This window comes from Babylonia areolata, chromosome 13, assembly GCF_041734735.1.
Source record: "Babylonia areolata isolate BAREFJ2019XMU chromosome 13, ASM4173473v1, whole genome shotgun sequence".
In the NCBI taxonomy this organism is placed as follows: Eukaryota; Metazoa; Mollusca; class Gastropoda; order Neogastropoda; family Buccinidae; genus Babylonia; species Babylonia areolata.
Window position 1 is genome coordinate 5,351,814 of NC_134888.1, and position 20,000 is coordinate 5,371,813.

The 20,000-nt window shown below is 45.7% G+C and overlaps 1 protein-coding gene across 1 annotated transcript in view; it reads right to left on the reverse strand.

Moving 5' to 3' along the window:
• Nucleotides 1-4,075: 4,075 nt before the first annotated feature.
• LOC143288801 (solute carrier family 22 member 15-like) overlaps nt 4,076-20,000 on the reverse strand; it is a 31,300-nt gene continuing 15,375 nt past the window's right edge. The window contains exons 6-10 of the mRNA XM_076597437.1: nt 15,395-15,529; nt 13,014-13,096; nt 12,527-12,647; nt 8,606-8,678; nt 4,076-4,594 (exon numbers count right to left, since the gene is read on the reverse strand). Coding sequence (XP_076453552.1) covers nt 4,448-4,594; nt 8,606-8,678; nt 12,527-12,647; nt 13,014-13,096; nt 15,395-15,529 — 559 coding nt within the window. The 3' untranslated portion in view covers nt 4,076-4,447. The remainder of the gene's footprint in view (nt 4,595-8,605; nt 8,679-12,526; nt 12,648-13,013; nt 13,097-15,394; nt 15,530-20,000) is intronic.

Genomic DNA, 20,000 nt, shown 5'->3' on the forward strand with positions numbered 1-20,000 from the left:
CGGGACATTAAACAAAAATTCCTCCTCCTGTTATAAAAGCCTGTCTTGACATCGGGAGAGGAGGGGAGAAACTCTCGGAACCTGTGTTCACTGGCTCCTTCCAGTTTGTCGGCGACATCTTGTGTTGCGTCACTGTGGTCATGTATCTGCTAACGGACCAGTGTCCGAGCGTTCCTTGGACGAAGAGGGTCAAGTTATGGCAAGTGACTGGTCCTCCTTCTCAGTGTGAAAATGACAAGCTGTTGAGGTGAGTCCACTGCCATTCGAAAATCGTGTTGTTAGTTGATAAGAATACTTTCTTTTTGGATTTATTATTTTGATGACAACAGGTGTGCCTGAAGTATTTCCTTCCTAGCCCTTTCCTTTTCTTCTTTTCGTTTGTAGAATATCCATGTCAGTGTTTGCAAATGATATTTTCCTATTTCATCGAGATGTGCCCTTGATCAGCTGATGTAACTAATGGCGAATAACTTCTTGACTTCGTGTTCTAATGATGGCAGCTTTGGGGTTGAAACGTTTGGTAAACTAATACCACTTAAAGTGGAAGACGTTAAACTGAAGACGTTTGGTAAAATATTTTCCTCCAAACTATGAGGTGTATACCATGGGTACGAGCGAATATATATCACTAGTTCATTATAAACTCGGGGTGGGGGGGTAGGAGGGGGTGGCGGCGTGGGGTGGGGGATGGGGAGGTGGAGGTGGAAGTTGTAGCTGTGCTGGTTTCTCCACAGCTCGCTTGCTGCTCTCTTCTTCTCCCATTAATGTTCAGCGGTCACAACTTTGACCAGTACTAACAGTTTCCGTTACACGACCGACATCGACTTGCCGATGGCTCTGTCGTGGTTCATGCATGCTGGGTATTTTCGTTGTCTCCATAACCCACCGAACACTGACATGGGTTACAGGATCTGTAACGTGCGTATTTGATCTTCTGCGTGCGTACACACACGAAGGGGGTTCAGGCACTAGCAGGTCTGCACATATGTTGACCTGGGAGATCGGAAAAATCTCCACCCTTTACCCACCAGGCGCCGTTACCGTGATTCGAACCCGGGACCCTCAGATTGAAAGTCCAACGCTTAAACCACTCGGCTATTGCGCCCGTCACTGTGATGGTGGTCCTGCACCCTCGCCAGCAGCTGGTCGACACTCATGTTGTTCCAGTCTCTTACAGTTCTCATTTGTGTAAGGTCCTGTTCTTGCCTCTGGAACCTCAGGATCAGGATCAGGATCTATGCGTCGCAGGAGCCAATATGGCCATCGTCGCAACGGAACTTGGAAGAGCGCATGCAAAAAAAAAAAAAAAAAAAAAAAAAAAAAGGAAGAAAGTAAAAAGCTACTACTGCTGCTACTGTCATTGATGGGAAACAGTAGCTAGCAGGGGTCTTTTGATGGCCACCATGAATGCTGCGGTCGTCCCTGCGTTCACAACTTCTTCCTCCAGCTGATTCCATTCCGCCTATTGTTTTCACAAAGAATGAGTTCTTTAAGTTGGTCTGTCCTGCAGAATGGAATGACACCTCAGTTCTCTCTCTCTCTCTCTCTCTCTCCCCCCCCCACCCCCCCTTTTTTTTCAGTTTCCTGGCTGACCTCTCTATGATGTTGCTGGAAAGAAAATCAGCAAAGCGCTCTGGTTGGATGCGGCGTCTGTCTGTTGATTGTTCTGTTATGAACTGGCCAGGTGGTATGGCCGGCACCGACCCCTCAGCCACTCGTTTTGAGGAGAGACGATGGTCTTGTCGCCTCTCTCGCTGGCTTGGAAGCTGTATGTCTTTCAGCATGGTTGAGACACAGCCGGGTTCTTTAGTCCTGTAGAGACGGACGCAATAGCCGAGAGGCTAAAGCGTTGGAGTGTGTGTGTGTGTGCGTGTGTGTGTGTGTGTGTGTGTGTTGGAGCTCATGTACGTTTATATGTATTTGACTGCTTTCATATCTGTGAAACTGTGTGTTTGGCGCATATCTGTTATGCATGTGTGGGTGTATGTGTGAATGTGTCTTCATGTTTTACATTTATTTGCTTATTTATCATTGTTGTCTTATTTATTTAATAATTTATTTACTTTTTTTTTTTTCATCACTACTACCTTTTTTATATCATAATTATTATTTATTTATTTATGTAAGCTTATCTTTTTTTTTTCTCATGGCCTGACTAAGCGCGTTGGGTTACGCTGCTGGTCAGGCATCTGCTTGGCAGATGTGGTGTAGCGTATATGGATTTGTCCGAACGCAGTGACGCCTCCTTGAGCTACTGAAACTGAAACTAAAGCGTTGGAGTTCCAATCTCAGTGAGGGTCCCGGGTTCGAATCTTGGTAACGGCGCGTGGTGGGTAAAGGGTAGAGATTTTTCCTGATATCCCAGGTCAGCATATATGCAGACCTGCTCGAGCCTGAACCCCCTGCGTGTGTATACGCTAGCACAAGATCAAACACGCACGTTAAAGATCCTGTATTCCATGTCAGCGTTCGGTGGTATACCCAGCATGCACACCCCCGAAAACGGATTATGGCTGCCTACATGGTGGCGGGTAGAAACGGTCATACACGTAAAAGCCCACTCGTTTACATGTGAGAGACTGGAAGTTGCAGCCTACGAATGAAGTCCTGTAGTCTGCCTCGATGAGATGTGCAGCTTGGTGTTGATTCCTTTCGATCGTGTCTACATCGCCTTTGTGGTAGGGGTCCCCGCGATGTAGGCAGCCATACTCCGTTTTCGGGGGTGTGCATGCTGGGTTTTTGTTCTTGTTTCCATAATCCACCGAACGCTGACATGGATTTCGGGATCTTTAACGTGCGTATTTGATCTTCTGCGTGCGTATACACACGAATGGGGTTCAGGCACTAGCAGGTCTGCACATATGTTGACCTGTGAGATCGGAAAAGTCTCCACCCTTCACCCACCAGGCGCCGTCAACGAGATTGCCGCATACTCCAGGATGGATCGCACGAGTGCTGTGTGTGCGGTCTTCCTTCAGGTGGGCAGTGTCGCAAGTTTCGTCGCCAAAAAAGCCGAGGGTGGAATTTGTTTTTTTTGGTGGTTCTAGCGACATAAGGGTGCCACTTTAGTTCGTCCGATATCAAGGACTGATATCGTCACTCCAACATAAGGATTTGTACTGATTTGCTGTGAGCATTTTACCACAATGATTTTAGAAAAAGTCAGTCTTGTTGATTGTGACGACGTAGCTTTTCTCCGCATTGAAGCGCATGCCCCAATTTTTGACTTTTTTTTTTTTTTTTTTAAAAAGCCGGGGGAAGTTGTTTTGTGTGTGCATGGGAATGCGCGTCCGCACTTTTCTTGTCAGTTGTGATGGTTGCAAAAGGGAGGTTACTTCCCCCCCCCCCCCCAGTGCATTTAAGGGAAGCTATCGAAAGGAAAGCTGCTTTTGCTCAATCACGGTTACTTCCCTTCGTATGTAGTCTATTCGTGCTGGCAGTTATGTGTTTGTGTGATTCTCTCTCTCTCACACACAACACCTTGTGTGCGCTTGCATGCGTGTTTTTCCAATTGATTTTGGTTGGTGTGTACATATATATATATATAGAGAGAGAGAGAGAGAGTGTTTACGCACATCAGTAATTGTACATGCATATTCAATCAAGTCGAACCATTAACGCTTCTTTTTAATGATCTCTGAAGAAAAAACACACGTGTAATTGGTATTTGTAGTATAAAAATCTTCACATAACAGGCAAAAATAATACATACAATAAAAAAAAAAAGCCACACAAACACCGGCAGAAACAAATTGATCGGAAAAAATCTCAGCGGCAAATTATCTCCATAGCATAGTAATACACATGCACGACAGCCTCTAAGCAATAATAGGTATTATCAATCGCAAAACGTTTAGTATTCATTGTATTGTCAGTCAACCACGGTCATGGGAAAAGGTGCCGTCTTCACTATTAATACATGCAAAGAATAAAAAATTGCTCGTTTGATTTTTACCAGTCTCTCTTAAACAGTTTCACTAGAACTGTGCACAATATCATTGATAATATCCCCAAACACACGGAGAAACGGGCGGGTTTTTTTTTTGTTTTTTCCTATTCTACCTGTTTTTGTGGGGGGTGCGGTTGTTATCGATAAATATAACATTAATTTATACAGCGCCTGTTCTCTGAATAGGGCTCTAAGCGCTTTACAAAAACGGGTGCACCCACACAGACACACACACAGGTATACAATTGGAGCAACAACGGTTTCTGCATCAGTTTTCAAGAATAGGGTTTCCAAGGGTTAGTCTAGTGCATGACAAAATGCTGCCTCTGTTCTTTCTCCCCCGCGCTCTCCAAAGGAACCGAAGAGAAAAAAAAAAACCGGGGGAATAAAAATTAGTCAAGCACTGGAAGTAACGCCTCCTTGAAGAACTGAAACTGAGAAAAATAGCGGTGCACCATGAATTTGTTAAAAACCAAACCAAACCAAACCGGGCACCGTTCAGATGGCGAGTTCCTTCCGGTCTTGATCGAAGGTGTCGGCGAGTGACTTCCCTTTGGTTTCGGACAGGAAGAGGATGGATACTGCGCTCAGCGCCATGAGGATGCCGACGATGACGTAACACTTCACTGCGTCATCGGACGTCTCCTGAAAGTATTACAATGACTACGGGTAAAAAAAAAAAAGAGGAAAAAGGAACATAACACATACGTATTTTATTCTTTTTGGCTCACGTTTAAGTTTAACCTTCGCCGCACTGAGCTTCTAACTCGAAGATTCGTCCCAAGGTGGGCCTCTCAGACCCACATACCGCCAAAGAAGCAATGGGCGGTTTACCCCTTAATAATCCCAGCATGGGCCTGTCAGACCCACAGGGTTGCAAAGCAGGCAAGCGAGCGATAGGACCTAGGGCTGAATTTCAGCCGTCACCGGTGCATCTTGAAACCAGCATGGCATCACAAGCATCCATGGTGGAAGAAGCAGAGCGAGAACTTCGCGCTGCTTTGGGTGTATTGGGGTAAGTAATTCGATCGCCCATGTTGCATCCTTGTTATTATTTATTTGTGTACACTTTTGAAACATTTAAGAAATCCTGCCCGTTTTTTAAATACTTTTCGTGTTGTGAAGTTAGTTGCATGAACTGCTGCCGAGTTTCAGGAGGCAGCATAGCAAGACACATAGATCTAGCGCTCTATTACGCTCTGTGTGTTATAGGGGACTAGTTTATGAATATCCATTGTGTCTATGGCTAGCAATGGCTGCAGCAACTTATCGAAATTGAATCTAAACTATTTGCGCCCTAACAATATGCATTGTGAAGCTGGTTGTCTGCAGGCAAGCGATGGTGCCACGTTTACAGTAAATTTGGATCCCCTTTCAAAAAAAGCCTTTTCCAACAAAAACGCTTTTGGGGGATTAGTTTTTATATATGACACTTTTGCATCTATTGTTATATGTTTACATATGATGTACGTATCATGCGAGCTCAAGTGCACAGATTGCTCTGCATGTGTGTTGTGGGAGCTAAGATATGTATGATTGATTGTGTGTGTGTTTGGGGTGGATATGTGTATTTGGGTGGGCGCTGGTGGTGGTGAAGTGGCACAGCCGTGCATGTTCCCTGCCCCTGGCCTTCATTATAGCCCTCTGCAAGTGACGCCCTACCTCCAGTGGGTTCCAACCCCCACGTTTAGTGGTTGATTCCAGGTATTTCTGGAAGGCATTATCAAGGACCATATTGATTTGCCAAGCAGAGAAGGATAGAAAGCAAATAATAAAACTGACAGAGAACGACTGGCAGCAGAGTATAAAATCTCAAGAAGAAATGACAGCAGAGAAGGAGGACAGCAGAGAAGAACAGATGGCACAGAAGATGACAGAGAAGAACGGATAGCACAGAAGATGACAGGGAAGAACAGACAGCAGAGAAGAACAGATGGCACAGAAAGATGACAAGGAAGAACGGATAGCAGAGAAGAACAGATGGCACAGAAAGATGACAGGGAAGAAGGATAGCAGAGAAGAACAGATGGCACAGAACATGACAGGGAAGAAGGATAGCAGAGAAGAACAGATGGCACAGAACATGACAGAGAAGAACAGATGGCACAGAACATGACAGAGAAGAACGGATAGCAGAGAAGAACAGATGGCACAGAACATGACAGGGAAGAACAGACAGCAGAGAAGAACAGATGGCACAGAAAGATGACAGGGAAGAAGGATAGCAGAGAAGAACAGATGGCACAGAACATGACAGAGAAGAACGGATAGCAGAGAACAGATGGCACAGAAAGATGACAAGGAAGAACGGATAGCAGAGACGAACAGATGGCACAGAAAGATGACAAGGAAGAACGGATAGCAGAGAAGAACAGATGGCACAGAACATGACAGAGAAGAACGGACAGCAGAGAAGAACAGATGGCACAGAACATGACAGAGAAGAACGGACAGCAGAGAACAGATGGCACAGAACATGACAGAGAAGAACGGACAGCAGAGAAGAACAGATGGCACAGAACATGACAGGGAAGAACAGACAGCAGAGAAGAACAGATGGCACAGAAGATGACAGGGAAGAACGGACAGCAGAGAAGAACAGATGGCACAGAAGATGACAGGGAAGAACTGACAGCAGAGAAGAACAGATGGCACAGAAGATGACAGGGAAGAACGGACAGCAGAGAAGAACAGATGGCACAGGACATGACAGGGAAGAACGGACAGCAGAGAAGAACAGATGGCACAGGACATGACAGGGAAGAACGGATAGCAGAGAAGAACAGATGGCACAGGACATGACAGGGAAGAACGGATAGCAGAGAAGAACAGATGGCACAGGACATGACAGGGAAGAACGGACAGCAGAGAAGAACAGATGGCACAGAAGATGACAGGGAAGAACGGACAGCAGGGAAGAACAGATGGCACAGAAACATGACAGGGAAGAACGGATAGCAGGGAAGAACAGATGGCACAGAAACATGACAGGGAAGAACGGATAGCAGGGAAGAACAGATGGCACAGAAACATGACAGGGAAGAACGGATAGCAGGGAAGAACAGATGGCACAGAAACATGACAGGGAAGAACGGATAGCAGGGAAGAACGGATAGCAGAGAAGAACAGATGGCACAGAAACATGACAGGGAAGAAGGATAGCTCCTCTCTATTTCATATGTGGGTCTGAGAGGCCCACCATTGGACGAATAAGGGTATTGGCCTTTGCTCCTCTTTCTCATATGTGGATCTGAAAGGCCCACCTTGGGATGAATCAGGATAATGAAATTACATCATTAATTACTCCTTTGTTTTATGATGTAACAATTCCAAATTTTGTCACCGGAAAGGGACTTACGAGTCAGGAAATTTCATAACTGTAGCTTTAACTCTCTCCATACGAACGGCGAAAGAGACGACGTTAACAGCGTTTCACCCCAATTACCATCATCAAAACATGGAACGCTCTTATAGTGAAGAGGTGAATGTTGACAAAGAATACCACAATTCTGACGACGGAAGCTAAATGTTGGGTCATTCAGACACCCATTGGACATCCGAGGGGTCTGTGTAGAGGAGAAGAGAGGACTGGCCGTACTGAGTGAGTTAATAGTTCCGGAGATATGGGGACTTTTATGCGGTTGTGGGTCTGACAGACCCACTATGTGCGGCGAAGGTTAAAGCCAGGAGTTCATTAATTCTAATAACTCTGTTTCGAAGTGTGCAATAGCCGAGTGGTTAAAGCATTGGACTTTCTATCTGAGGGTCCCGGGATCGAATCACGGTGACGGCGCCTGGTGGGTAAAGGGTGGAGATTTTTACCCTTCGTGTGTATACACAAGCAGAAGATCAAATACGCACGTTAAAGATCCTGTAATCCATGTCAGCGTTCGGTTGGTTATGGACACAAGAACATACCCAGCATGCACACCCCCGAAAGCGGAGTATGGCTGCTTACATGGCGGGTTAAAAAACGGCCATACACGTAAAAACCCACTCGCGTATATACGAGTGAACGTGGGAGTTGCAGCCCACGAACGCAGAAGAAGAATGTGTGTGTCTCTGAAACTTTCACAAATTAATTTTCTCCGCCAATACTTTGTCGACACCAAATTTAGGTTAAAATAGGCGGAAAAGATAAGTTCTTTGAAAAAAGAGATAAGAAAAAGGGCATGGACATTATTATAAAAGGAGACAGAAATGTTTCCTTAGGTAGTTAACTGTTGAAAATTTATTCATTATTCGCAAAACCTAGCATTTTTTTTTTTTTATCTGACATACCAACATACAGAATTGTTTGTGAGAGAGGGACAATTGAAAAAAAAAAAATCTTGCATTCGCATCCCTGTTCATGCGCCCACCCAACACACTGATAAGCAAGCTCGTGGTCTGTGACAAACACACTGCCACACACACATACGAAAACATACAGAAAAGCAAACACACGCACACACACACGAACCGCCCGCCCTCCCCCCCCCCCAATTATATACACACACGAGAAAACAAACAGAAATGCAAAACACACGCACGCACGTATACACACATGAGAAAACATACAGATAAGCAAACACACGCACCCCCCCCCCACACACACACACACTACACACACGAGAAAACAAACATATGCAAATCACACACACGTATCACCCTTACCATTTCCAAGATAAACGGTGCTAAAATTCCTCCCACACGAGCAGCTGTGTTGGCAGCCCCCATTCCAAGACTCCTGAAATTCAGAACAATAACCACTTGGAAAAGAAAGACACGAACCATAAGAGGAAAGAAAAATAAGATGGGGTAAAAGCAAAGCAAATAGAAAACTTATCAATCAGCGTTAAAGATGACTTTTTCCTCCTCAGTCGACAAGCACACCCCGAAGGCCTAACATTGAAGAGAAAATAGCATCAAAACCAACCACAAAAACAAACTCACACACAAAACAACAAAAAAGCAAACAACAAACGGTCAGTTAGATAGTTTCTCTGGGGTGGGACTTGCCTCACAACTTTGGTAAACACGTCTTCGTTGTTTGGTGTGTACATCAATTTCGCCGGGGTATCTATCTCACCTGATGACGGTGGGGGTATCTATCTCACCTGAGGACGGTGGGGGTATCTATCTAAACTGAAGACAGTGGGTACCTGTCTCACTTAATGACGGTGGGGGTACCTATCTCACCTGATGACCGTGGGGGTATCTATCTAAACTGAAGACAGTGGGTACCTGTCTCACTTAATGACGGTGGGGGTACCTATCTCACCTGATGACCGTGGGGGTATCTATCTAAACTGAAGACAGTGGGTACCTGTCTCACCTAATGACGGTGGGGGTACCTATCTCACCTGATGACCGTGGGGGTATCTATCTAAACTGAAGACAGTGGGTACCTGTCTCACCTAATGACGGTGGGGGTACCTATCTCACCTGATGACCGTGGGGGTATCTATCTAAACTGAAGACAGTGGGTACCTGTCTCACCTAATGACGGTGGGGGTACCTATCTCACCTGATGACCGTGGGGGTATCTATCTAAACTGAAGACAGTGGGTACCTGTCTCACCTAATGACGGTGGGGGTACCTATCTAAACTGAAGACAGTGGGTACCTGTCTCACCTAATGACGGTGGGGGTGGGGGTATCTATCTCACCTAATGACGGTGGGGTATCTATCTAAACTGAAGACAGTGGGTACCTGTCTCACCTAATGACGGTGGGGGTACCTATCTCACCTGATGATGGTGGAGGTATCTATCTCACCTGATGACGATGGGTATTTGTCTCACTTGATGACGGTGGGGGTATCTATCTCATCTGATGACGGTGGGGGTACCTATCGCACTTGATGACGGTGGGGGTATCTGTGTCACCTGATGACGGTGGAGGTATCTATCTCACCTGATGACGTTGGGGGTATCTGTCTCACCTGATGACGGTGGGGTATATGTATTTGTACTTCTTTTTATCACAACAGATTTCTCTGTGTGAAATTCGGGCTGCTCTCCCCAGGGAGAGCGCGTCGCTACACTACAGCGCCACCCATTTTTTTTTTTTTTTTCTCCTGCGTGCAGTATTATTTGCTTTTCCTATCGAAGTGGATTTTTCTACAGAATTTTGCCAGGAACAACCCTTTTGTTGCCGTGGGTTCTTTTACGTGCGCTAAGTGCATGCTAGCACACGGGACCTCGGTTTATCGTCTCATCCGAATGACTAGCGTCCAGACCACCACTCAAGGTCTAGTGGAGGGGGAGAAAATATCGGCGGCTGAGCCGTGATTCGAACCAGCGCGCTCAGATTCTCTCGCTTCCTAGGCGGACGCGTTACCTCTAGGCCATCACTCCACGTGATGGTATCTATCTCACCTGATGACCGTGGGGGTATCTATCTCACCTGATGACCGTGGGGGTATCTATCTCACCTGAGAACGGTGGGGGTATCTATCTCACCTGAGGACGGTGGGGTATCTATCTCACCTGATGACCGTGGGGGTATCTGTCTCACCTGAGGACGGTGGGGGTACCTATCTCACCTGAGGACGGTGGGGGTACCTATCTCACCTGATGACCGTGGGGGTATCTATCTCACCTGATGACAGTGGGGGTATCTATCTAAACTGAATACAGTGGGTATCTGTCTCACCTGATGACGGAGGGGTACCTATCTCACCTGTTGACGGTGGGGGTATCTATCTCACCTGTTGACGGTGGGGGTATCTATCTCACCCGATGACGGTGGGGGTATCTATCTCACCTGATGACGGTGGGGGTACCTATCTCACTTGATGACGGTGGGGGGTTACTATCTCACCTGATGACGGTGGGGGTATCTATTTCACTTGACGGTGGGGGTATGTATCTCACCTGAGGACGGGGGGGGGTATGTATCTCACCTGAGGACGGGGGGGGGGGGGGTATCTATGTCACCTGAGGACGGGGGGGGTATCTATCTCACCTGATGACGGTGGGGGTATCTGTCTCACCTGATGACGGTGGGGTATTTGTATTTCTTTTTATCACAACAGATTTCTCTGTGTGAAATTCGGGCTGCTTTACCCAGGGAGAGCGCGTCGCTACACTACAGCGCCACCCATTTTTTTAAAATTTTTTCCTGCGTGCAGTATTATTTGTTTTTCCTATCGAAGTGGATTTTTCTACAGAATTTTGCCAGGAACAACCCTTTTGTTGCCGTGGGTTCTTTTACGTGCGCTAAGTGCATGCTAGCACACGGGACCTCGGTTTATCGTCTCATCCGAATGACTAGCGTCCAGACCACCACTCAAGGTCTAGTGGAGGGGGAGAAAATATCGGCGGCTGAGCCGTGATTCGAACCAGTGCGCTCAGATTCTATCGCTTCCTAGGCGGACGCGTTACCTCTAGGCCATCACTCCACATGATGGCATCTGTCTCACCTGATGACGGTGGGGGTATCTATCTCACCTGATGACGGTGGGGGTACCTATCTCACCTGATGACGGTGGGGGTACCTATCTCACCTGATGACGGTGGGGGTATCTATCTCACCTGATGACGGTGGGGGTATCTATCTCACCCGATGACGGTGGGGGGTACCTATCTCACCCGATGACGGAGGGGGTACCTATCTCACCCGATGACGGTGGGGATATCTATCTCACCTGATGACGGTGGGGGTACCTGTCTCACCCGATGACGGTGGGGGTATCTATCTCACCCGATGACGGAGGGGATATCTGTCTCACCTGATGACGGTGGGGGTACCTGTCTCACCTGATGACGGTGGGGGTACCTATCTCACCTGATGACGGTGGGGGTACCTATCTCACCCGATGACGGTGGGGGTACCTATCTCACCTGATGACGGTGGGGGTATCTATCTCACCTGATGACGGTGGGGGTACCTATCTCACTTGATGACGGTGGGGGTACCTATCTCACCCGATGACGGTGGGGGTATCTGTCTCACCTGATGACGGTGGGGGTATCTGTCTCACCTGAGGACGGTGGGGTATCTGTCTCACCTGAGGACGGTGGGGGTATCTGTCTCACCTGATGACGGTGGGGGTATCTGTCTCACCTGATGACCGTGGGGTATCCATCTCACCCGATGACGGTGGGGTATTTGTATTTGTATTTCTTTTTATCACAACAGATTTCTCTGTGTGAAATTCGGGCTGCTCTCCCCAGCGAGAGCGCGTCGCTACACTACAGCGCCACACATTTTTTTTGTATTTTTTCCTGCGTGCAGTTTTATTTGTTTTTCCTATCGACTATCGAAGTGGATTTTTCTACAGAATTTTGCCAGGAACACCCCTTTTGTTGCCGTGGGTTCTTTTACGTGCGCTAAGTGCATGCTAGCACATGGGACCTCGGTTTATCGTCTCATCCGAATGACTAGCGTCCAGACCACCACTCAAGGTCTAGTGGAGGGAGAGAAAATATCGGCGGCTGAGCCGTGATTCGAACCAGCGCGCCCAGATTCTCTCGCTTCCTAGGCGGACGCGTTACCTCTAGGCCATCACTCCACGTGATGGTATCTATCTCACCTGATGACGGTGGGGGTATCTATCTCACCTGATGACGGTGGGGGTATCTATCTCACCTGATGACGGTGGGGTACAACTCCACAGTGAAGGTCTGCATGCAGGTCCAGGCAGCAGCGATGAAGAGCTTGCTGCTGATGGCGATGGCGTTGATGATGGAGCCCTTCTGGTCCTGGGTGGCTGTGCACACAGCCGGGCGTCAACAGTCATCATCATCATCATCATCACGCACACTCACACACAAACACTCTCTCTCTCTCTCACTCAAACACACACACATACACTCGCGCACAGACGCACACTCACACACGCACGCACTCATACACATACATACAGTTACACACACACTCTAACACGCACGCGCGCACGCATGCAATTCGCACACACACATACAATTACACACACACACACACACACACACACACAAACACTCACACAAACACTCACGAACTCGCACACACTCACGCACACAAGCATGCACTCACACACATACATTTACACACACGCACGTACACGCACGCACACACACACACACTTGCTACACACCTAGACGATCTGTGATGAGAATGGCAAAGCCTGAGAGAGAGGCCAACATAAAGAACACACTGCCTGTGTAGCGACGTCCGAAGCTGAAAAAACAACAACAGACAATCAGTGAGTATGAACAGATACAGTATTTTTATTTTACTTTATATTTAAAGAATATTTATTTTATTTTATTTTATTTTATTTTTTTGCACTCAATAAATTTGTTTTATTCCCCTCTTTCCTTTTCATTTTTATTTATTTATTTTATTTATTATTATTGTTATTATTATTATTATTATTATTATTATTATTACCTTTAAAAAAATATTTAGTTATTTATGTACGCTTATAGTTGACTTCATCAAGTTTTTGCGCCTTATACATATTAGTATTAGTAGTAGTAGTTCTTTTTTTTTTATGTATTTATCTATTATTTAATCACCCTTTTTTTTTCTCAAGGCCTGACTAAGCGCGTTGGGTTACGCTGCTGGTCAGGCATCTGCTTGGCAGATGTGGTGTAACGTATATGGATTTGTCCGAACGCAGTGACGCCTCCTTCAGCGACTGAAACTGAAACTGAAACTTGCAAAGAAAATTCTCTTCTGTTAAAAGCTAAGAAATTACAGAATAAACAGTTAAGCAAAGCCACCGCATTAATTAACTCTCTCCATACGAACGGCGAAAGAGACGACGTTAATAGCGTTTCAACCCAATAACCACCATCAAAATATTACCAGCGGAAGGCTCTTACTCTGAAGAGGTGAATGTTGACAAAGAATACCACAATTCTGACGACGGAAGCTAAATGTTGGGTCATTGAGACACCCACTGGACATCCGAGGGATCTGTGTAGAGGAGAAGAGAGGACTGGCCGTACTGAGTGAGTTAATCGTAAATAATATGCCTAGATGTATGTTGACTCTCTGTCAAAACATTGTACAAGAATTAACTTCATTAATACAAAATGTTGACTTCTGTCAAAACATTAAACAAGAATTAACTTCATTAACACACAATATATTAGGTATACATATCTAACAACACACACACACACACACACACACACACACACACACACACACACACATTTCGAAGACTGACACCCACAGATAATTTCCTTTCCATGAGTAAAGTGCTGTGGCTGCCTTCACCTCTACACTCCACCTCGCTCACTACGATCAGCTTCGGACCCACTCCACTTACGCATACCTTCAAACTCTCGACTGTTGGCCGCCGTTCTTTCTCTGTCTCTGGACCTTGCAATTGGAATGAACTTCCTCTTTCGCTTCGTCAAGTCTCCTACTCTCAGCTCTTCTTTCAAGTCTGGCCTTAAAACCCACCTCTTCCCAAAATAGCCTCCCTTCCCTGCCTCTTCCTTGTCTTTAGTTTCTCCAGTTTTAGAGTTATGCATGCGTGAGAATGACTGGTGCGAAAGCGCTTAGATTTGTCTATGCACAAGAATTCAGCGCTGTATAAATACCATTATTATTATTATTATTTCTCTCGCACTATTTTTTGTGTCATTTCCCTCTCTTTTTTTTTATATTTTTTTTTTTTTAGTTTGACATATGGATTTTTCAGTTTTGTCCCTTCTCTGAGTTGTCCCTGAAAAAAAATTCTAAAGGAAAATCCACTCCAGTATACGTGTGTGTGCGTAGAGACTGAAGCCTGACCGTCACAAGAAACGAATGACGAGCGTTTATAATGACAGTCGGCTCTACCCAGGAAAGGCCGCCTGTCCGTGCAAATGACACCGTGTTTGTAAAGCGCGTAGCGTTTGGTCTCTGATCACATATAGATGCGATGTAAGGATCAATCAAATAATAGCCAATAACTTGAGAGCCATCCACCAACTCACAAGAACGGACTTTTAAAATTTATTATTATTATAATTTACTGGGTTTTTTTTCTTTCTTCATAATCTCACCCATTGTTGACAAAAAAACAATAAGGCCAACACCTGCTTAATCAACTGAATATATATTAAGGCCAAAAGGCCACTGACATCTGAAAGATACAATGACTGCTTTCAAAAGGAGTGTACTTGTTATTAACATTACAGATTCACACACACACACACACACACACACACACACACACATCCCCCACGCACACAGGCACACACACACACACACACCCGCACGCGCGCACACGCACACAATTCCCCCCACGCACACACACACACACACACACACGCACACACACACTCACAAGCCCAAGCACACTCTCCCTCTCACATTCCTTAACACGCACACTTAACCTTCTATTTTAGTACCCACGATATACATTTACCCATCCATTTTCTTAAACACAGGAAGACACGCATAGACGCACACAGACACACAGACACACTCATACCCCCCCCACCCCCTACCCCCCACCCCCCCACACACACTCACTATATGGTGAAGCAGGCGGTGGCGAGAGTTAGAGGCACCTCCACTACAGACAGGAGGAACATGTTGATGTACAGGTTCCCTGATAGTGCCGACACCCCGAAGATGATTCCGTAGAAACTCATCGACAGTGACATCCTGCAGACACCCACGGTGTGATGGTCAGTCTTGTTCATTGTGGCCATGTGTGATGGTCAGTTCATTGTGGCCATGTGTGATGGTCAGTCTTGTTCATTGTGACCATGTGTCATGGTCAGTTCATTGTGACTATGTGTGGTGGTCAGTCTTGTTCATTGTGACCATGTGTGATGTTCATTGTGACCATGTGTGATGGTCAGTTCATTGTGACTATGTGTGATGGTCAGTCTTGTTCATTGTGGCCATGTGTGATGTTCATTGTGACCATGTGTGATGGTCAGTCTTGTTCATTGTGACCATGTGTGATGTTCATTGTGGCCATGTGTGATGGTCAGTCTTGTTCATTGTGACCATGTGTCATGGTCAGTTCATTGTGATCATGTGTGATGTTCATTGTGACCATGTGTGATGGTCAGTCTTGTTCATTGTGGCCATGTGTGATGGTCAGTCTTGTTCATTGTGACCATGTGTGATGGTCAGTCTTGTTCATTGTGACCATGTGTGATGGTCAGTCTTGTTCATTGTGGCCATGTGTGATGGTCAGTCTTGTTCATTGTGACCATGTGTGATGGTCAGTTCATTGTGGCCATGCGTGATGGTCAGTCTTGTTCATTGTGACCATGTGTGATGGTCAGTCTTGTTCATTGTGGCCATGTGTGATGGTCAGTTCATTGTGGCCATGTGTGATGGTCAGTCTTGTTCATTGTGGCCATGTGTGATGGTCAGTCTTGTTCATTGTGACCATGTGTGATGGTCAGTTCATTGTGACCATGTGTGATGGTCAGTTCATTGTGGCCATATGTGATGTTCATTGTGACTGTGTGTGATGTTCATTGTGACTATGTGTGATGTTCATTGTGACCATGTGTGATGGTCAGTTCATTGTGACCATGTGTGATGTTCATTGTGGCCATGTGTGATGGTCAGTCGTGTTCATTGTGGCCATGCGTAATGTTCATTGTGACCATGTGTGATGTACATTGTGACTATGTGATGTTCATTGTGACTATGTGTGATGGTCAGTTCATTGTGGCCATGTGTGATGGTCAGTCTTGTTCATTGTGACCATGTGTGATGGTCAGTCTTGTTCATTGTGACTGTGTGTGATGGTCAGTCTTGTTCATTGTGTCATTGTGACTATGTGTGGTGGTCAGTCTTGTTCATTGTGACCATGTGTGATGTTCATTGTGACCATGTGTGATGGTCAGTTCATTGTGACTATGTGTGGTGGTCAGTCTTGTTCATTGTGACCATGTGTGATGTTCATTGTGACCATGTGTGATGGTCAGTTCATTGTGACTATGTGTGGTGGTCAGTCTTGTTCATTGTGACCATGTGTGATGGTCAGTCTTGTTCATTGTCACCATGTGTGATGGTCAGTCTTGTTCATTGTCACCATGTGTGATGGTCAGTTCATTGTGACCATGTGTGATGGTCAGTCTTGTTCATTGTGACCATGTGTGATGGTCAGTCTTGTTCATTGTGACCATGTGTGATGGTCAGTCTTGTTCATTGTCACCATGTGTGATGGTCAGTTCATTGTGACCATGTGTGATGGTCAGTCGTGTTCATTGTGACCATGTGTGATGGTCAGTCGTGTTCATTGTGACCATGTGTGATGTTCATTGTGACCATGTGTGATGTTCATTGTGACCATGTGTGATGGTCAGTTCATTGTGACTATGTGTGGTGGTCAGTCTTGTTCATTGTGACCATGTGTGATGGTCAGTCGTGTTCATTGTGACCATGTGTGATGGTCAGTTGTGTTCATTGTGACCATGTGTGATGGTCAGTCGTGTTCATTGTGACCATGTGTGATGGTCAGTCGTGTTCATTGTGACTATGTGTGATTGTCAGTCTTGTTCATTGTGACCATGTGTGATGTTCATTGTGACCATGTGTGATGGTCAGTCGTGTTCATTGTGACCATGTGTGATGGTCAGTCGTGTTCATTGTGACTATGTGTGATGGTCAGTCTTGTTCATTGTGACCATGTGTGATGTTCATTGTGACCATGTGTGATGGTCAGTTCATTGTGACTATGTGTGATGGTCAGTCTTGTTCATTGTGACCATGTGTGATGTTCATTGTCACCATGTGTGATGGTCAGTTCATTGTGACTATGTGTGGTGGTCAGTCTTGTTCATTGTGACCATGTGTGATGGTCAGTCTTGTTCATTGTGACCATGTGTGATGGTCAGTCTTGTTCATTGTCACCATGTGTGATGGTCAGTTCATTGTGACCATGTGTGATGGTCAGTCTTGTTCATTGTGACCATGTGTGATGGTCAGTCTTGTTCATTGTGACCATGTGTGATGGTCAGTCTTGTTCATTGTCACCATGTGTGATGGTCAGTTCATTGTGACCATGTGTGATGGTCAGTCGTGTTCATTGTGACCATGTGTGATGGTCAGTCGTGTTCATTGTGACCATGTGTGATGTTCATTGTGACCATGTGTGATGTTCATTGTGACCATGTGTGATGGTCAGTTCATTGTGACTATGTGTGGTGGTCAGTCTTGTTCATTGTGACCATGTGTGATGGTCAGTCGTGTTCATTGTGACCATGTGTGATGGTCAGTTGTGTTCATTGTGACCATGTGTGATGGTCAGTCGTGTTCATTGTGACCATGTGTGATGGTCAGTCGTGTTCATTGTGACTATGTGTGATTGTCAGTCTTGTTCATTGTGACCATGTGTGATGTTCATTGTGGCCATGTGTGATGGTCAGTCTTGTTCATTGTGACCATGTGTCATGGTCAGTTCATTGTGATCATGTGTGATGTTCATTGTGACCATGTGTGATGGTCAGTCTTGTTCATTGTGGCCATGTGTGATGGTCAGTCTTGTTCATTGTGACCATGTGTGATGGTCAGTTCATTGTGACTATGTGTGATGGTCAGTCTTGTTCATTGTGACCATGTGTGATGGTCAGTTCATTGTGACTATGTGTGATGGTCAGTCTTGTTCATTGTGACCACGTGTGATGGTCAGTCTTGTTCATTGTGACCATGCGTGATGGTCAGTCTTGTTCATTGTGACCATGTGATGTTCATTGTGACCATGTGTGATGGTCAGTTCATTGTGGCCATGTGTGATGGTCAGTCTTGTTCATTGTGGCCATGTGTGATGGTCAGTCTTGTTCATTGTGACCATGCGTGATGGTCAGTCTTGTTCATTGTGACCATGTGTGATGGTCAGTCTTGTTCATTGTGGCCATGTGTGATGGTCAGTTCATTGTGACTATGTGTGATGGTCAGTCTTGTTCATTGTGACCACGTGTGATGGTCAGTCTTGTTCATTGTGGCCATGTGTGATGGTCAGTTCATTGTGACTATGTGTGGTGGTCAGTCTTGTTCATTGTGACCATGTGTGATGGTCGGTCTTGTTCATTGTGACTATGTGTGATGGTCGGTCTTGTTCATTGTGACTATGTGTGGTGGTCAGTTCATTGTGACTATGTGTGATGGTCAGTTCATTGTGACCATGTGTGATGGTCAGTCTTGTTCATTGTGACCATGCGTGATGGTCAGTCTTGTTCATTGTGGCCATGTGTGATGGTCAGTTCATTGTGGCCATATGTGATGTTCATTGTGACTGTGTGTGATGTTCATTGTGACCATGTGTGATGTTCATTGTGGCCATGTGTGATGGTCAGTTCATTGTGGCCATGTGTGATGTTCATTGTGGCCATGTGTGATGGTCAGTCGTGTTCATTGTGGCCATGCGTAATGTTCATTGTGACCATGTGTGATGTACATTGTGACTATGTGATGTTCATTGTGACTATGTGTGATGGTCAGTTCATTGTGGCCATGTGTGATGGTCAGTCTTGTTCATTGTGACCATGTGTAATGGTCAGTCTTGTTCATTATGACCATGTGTGATGGTCAGTCTTGTTCATTGTAACCATGTGTGATGGTCAGTTCATTGTGGCCATGTGTGATGGTCAGTCTTGTTCATTGTGACCATGTGTGATGGTCAGTCTTGTTCATTGTGACCATGTGTGATGGTCAGTCTTGTTCATTGTGACCAAGTGTGATGGTCAGTCTTGTTCATTGTAACCATGTGTGATGGTCAGTTCATTGTGACTATGTGTGGTGGTCAGTCTTGTTCATTGTGACCATGTGTGATGTTCATTGTGACCATGTGTGATGGTCAGTTCATTGTGACTATGTGTGGTGGTCAGTCTTGTTCATTGTGACCATGTGTGATGGTCAGTCTTGTTCATTGTGACCATGTGTGATGGTCAGTCGTGTTCATTGTGACTATGTGTGATGGTCAGTCTTGTTCATTGTGACCATGTGTGATGGTCAGTCTTGTTCATTGTGACCATGTGTGATGTTCATTGTGACCATGTGTGATGGTCAGTTCATTGTGACTATGTGTGGTGGTCAGTCTTGTTCATTGTGACCATGTGTGATGGTCAGTCGTGTTCATTGTGACCATGTGTGATGGTCAGTCGTGTTC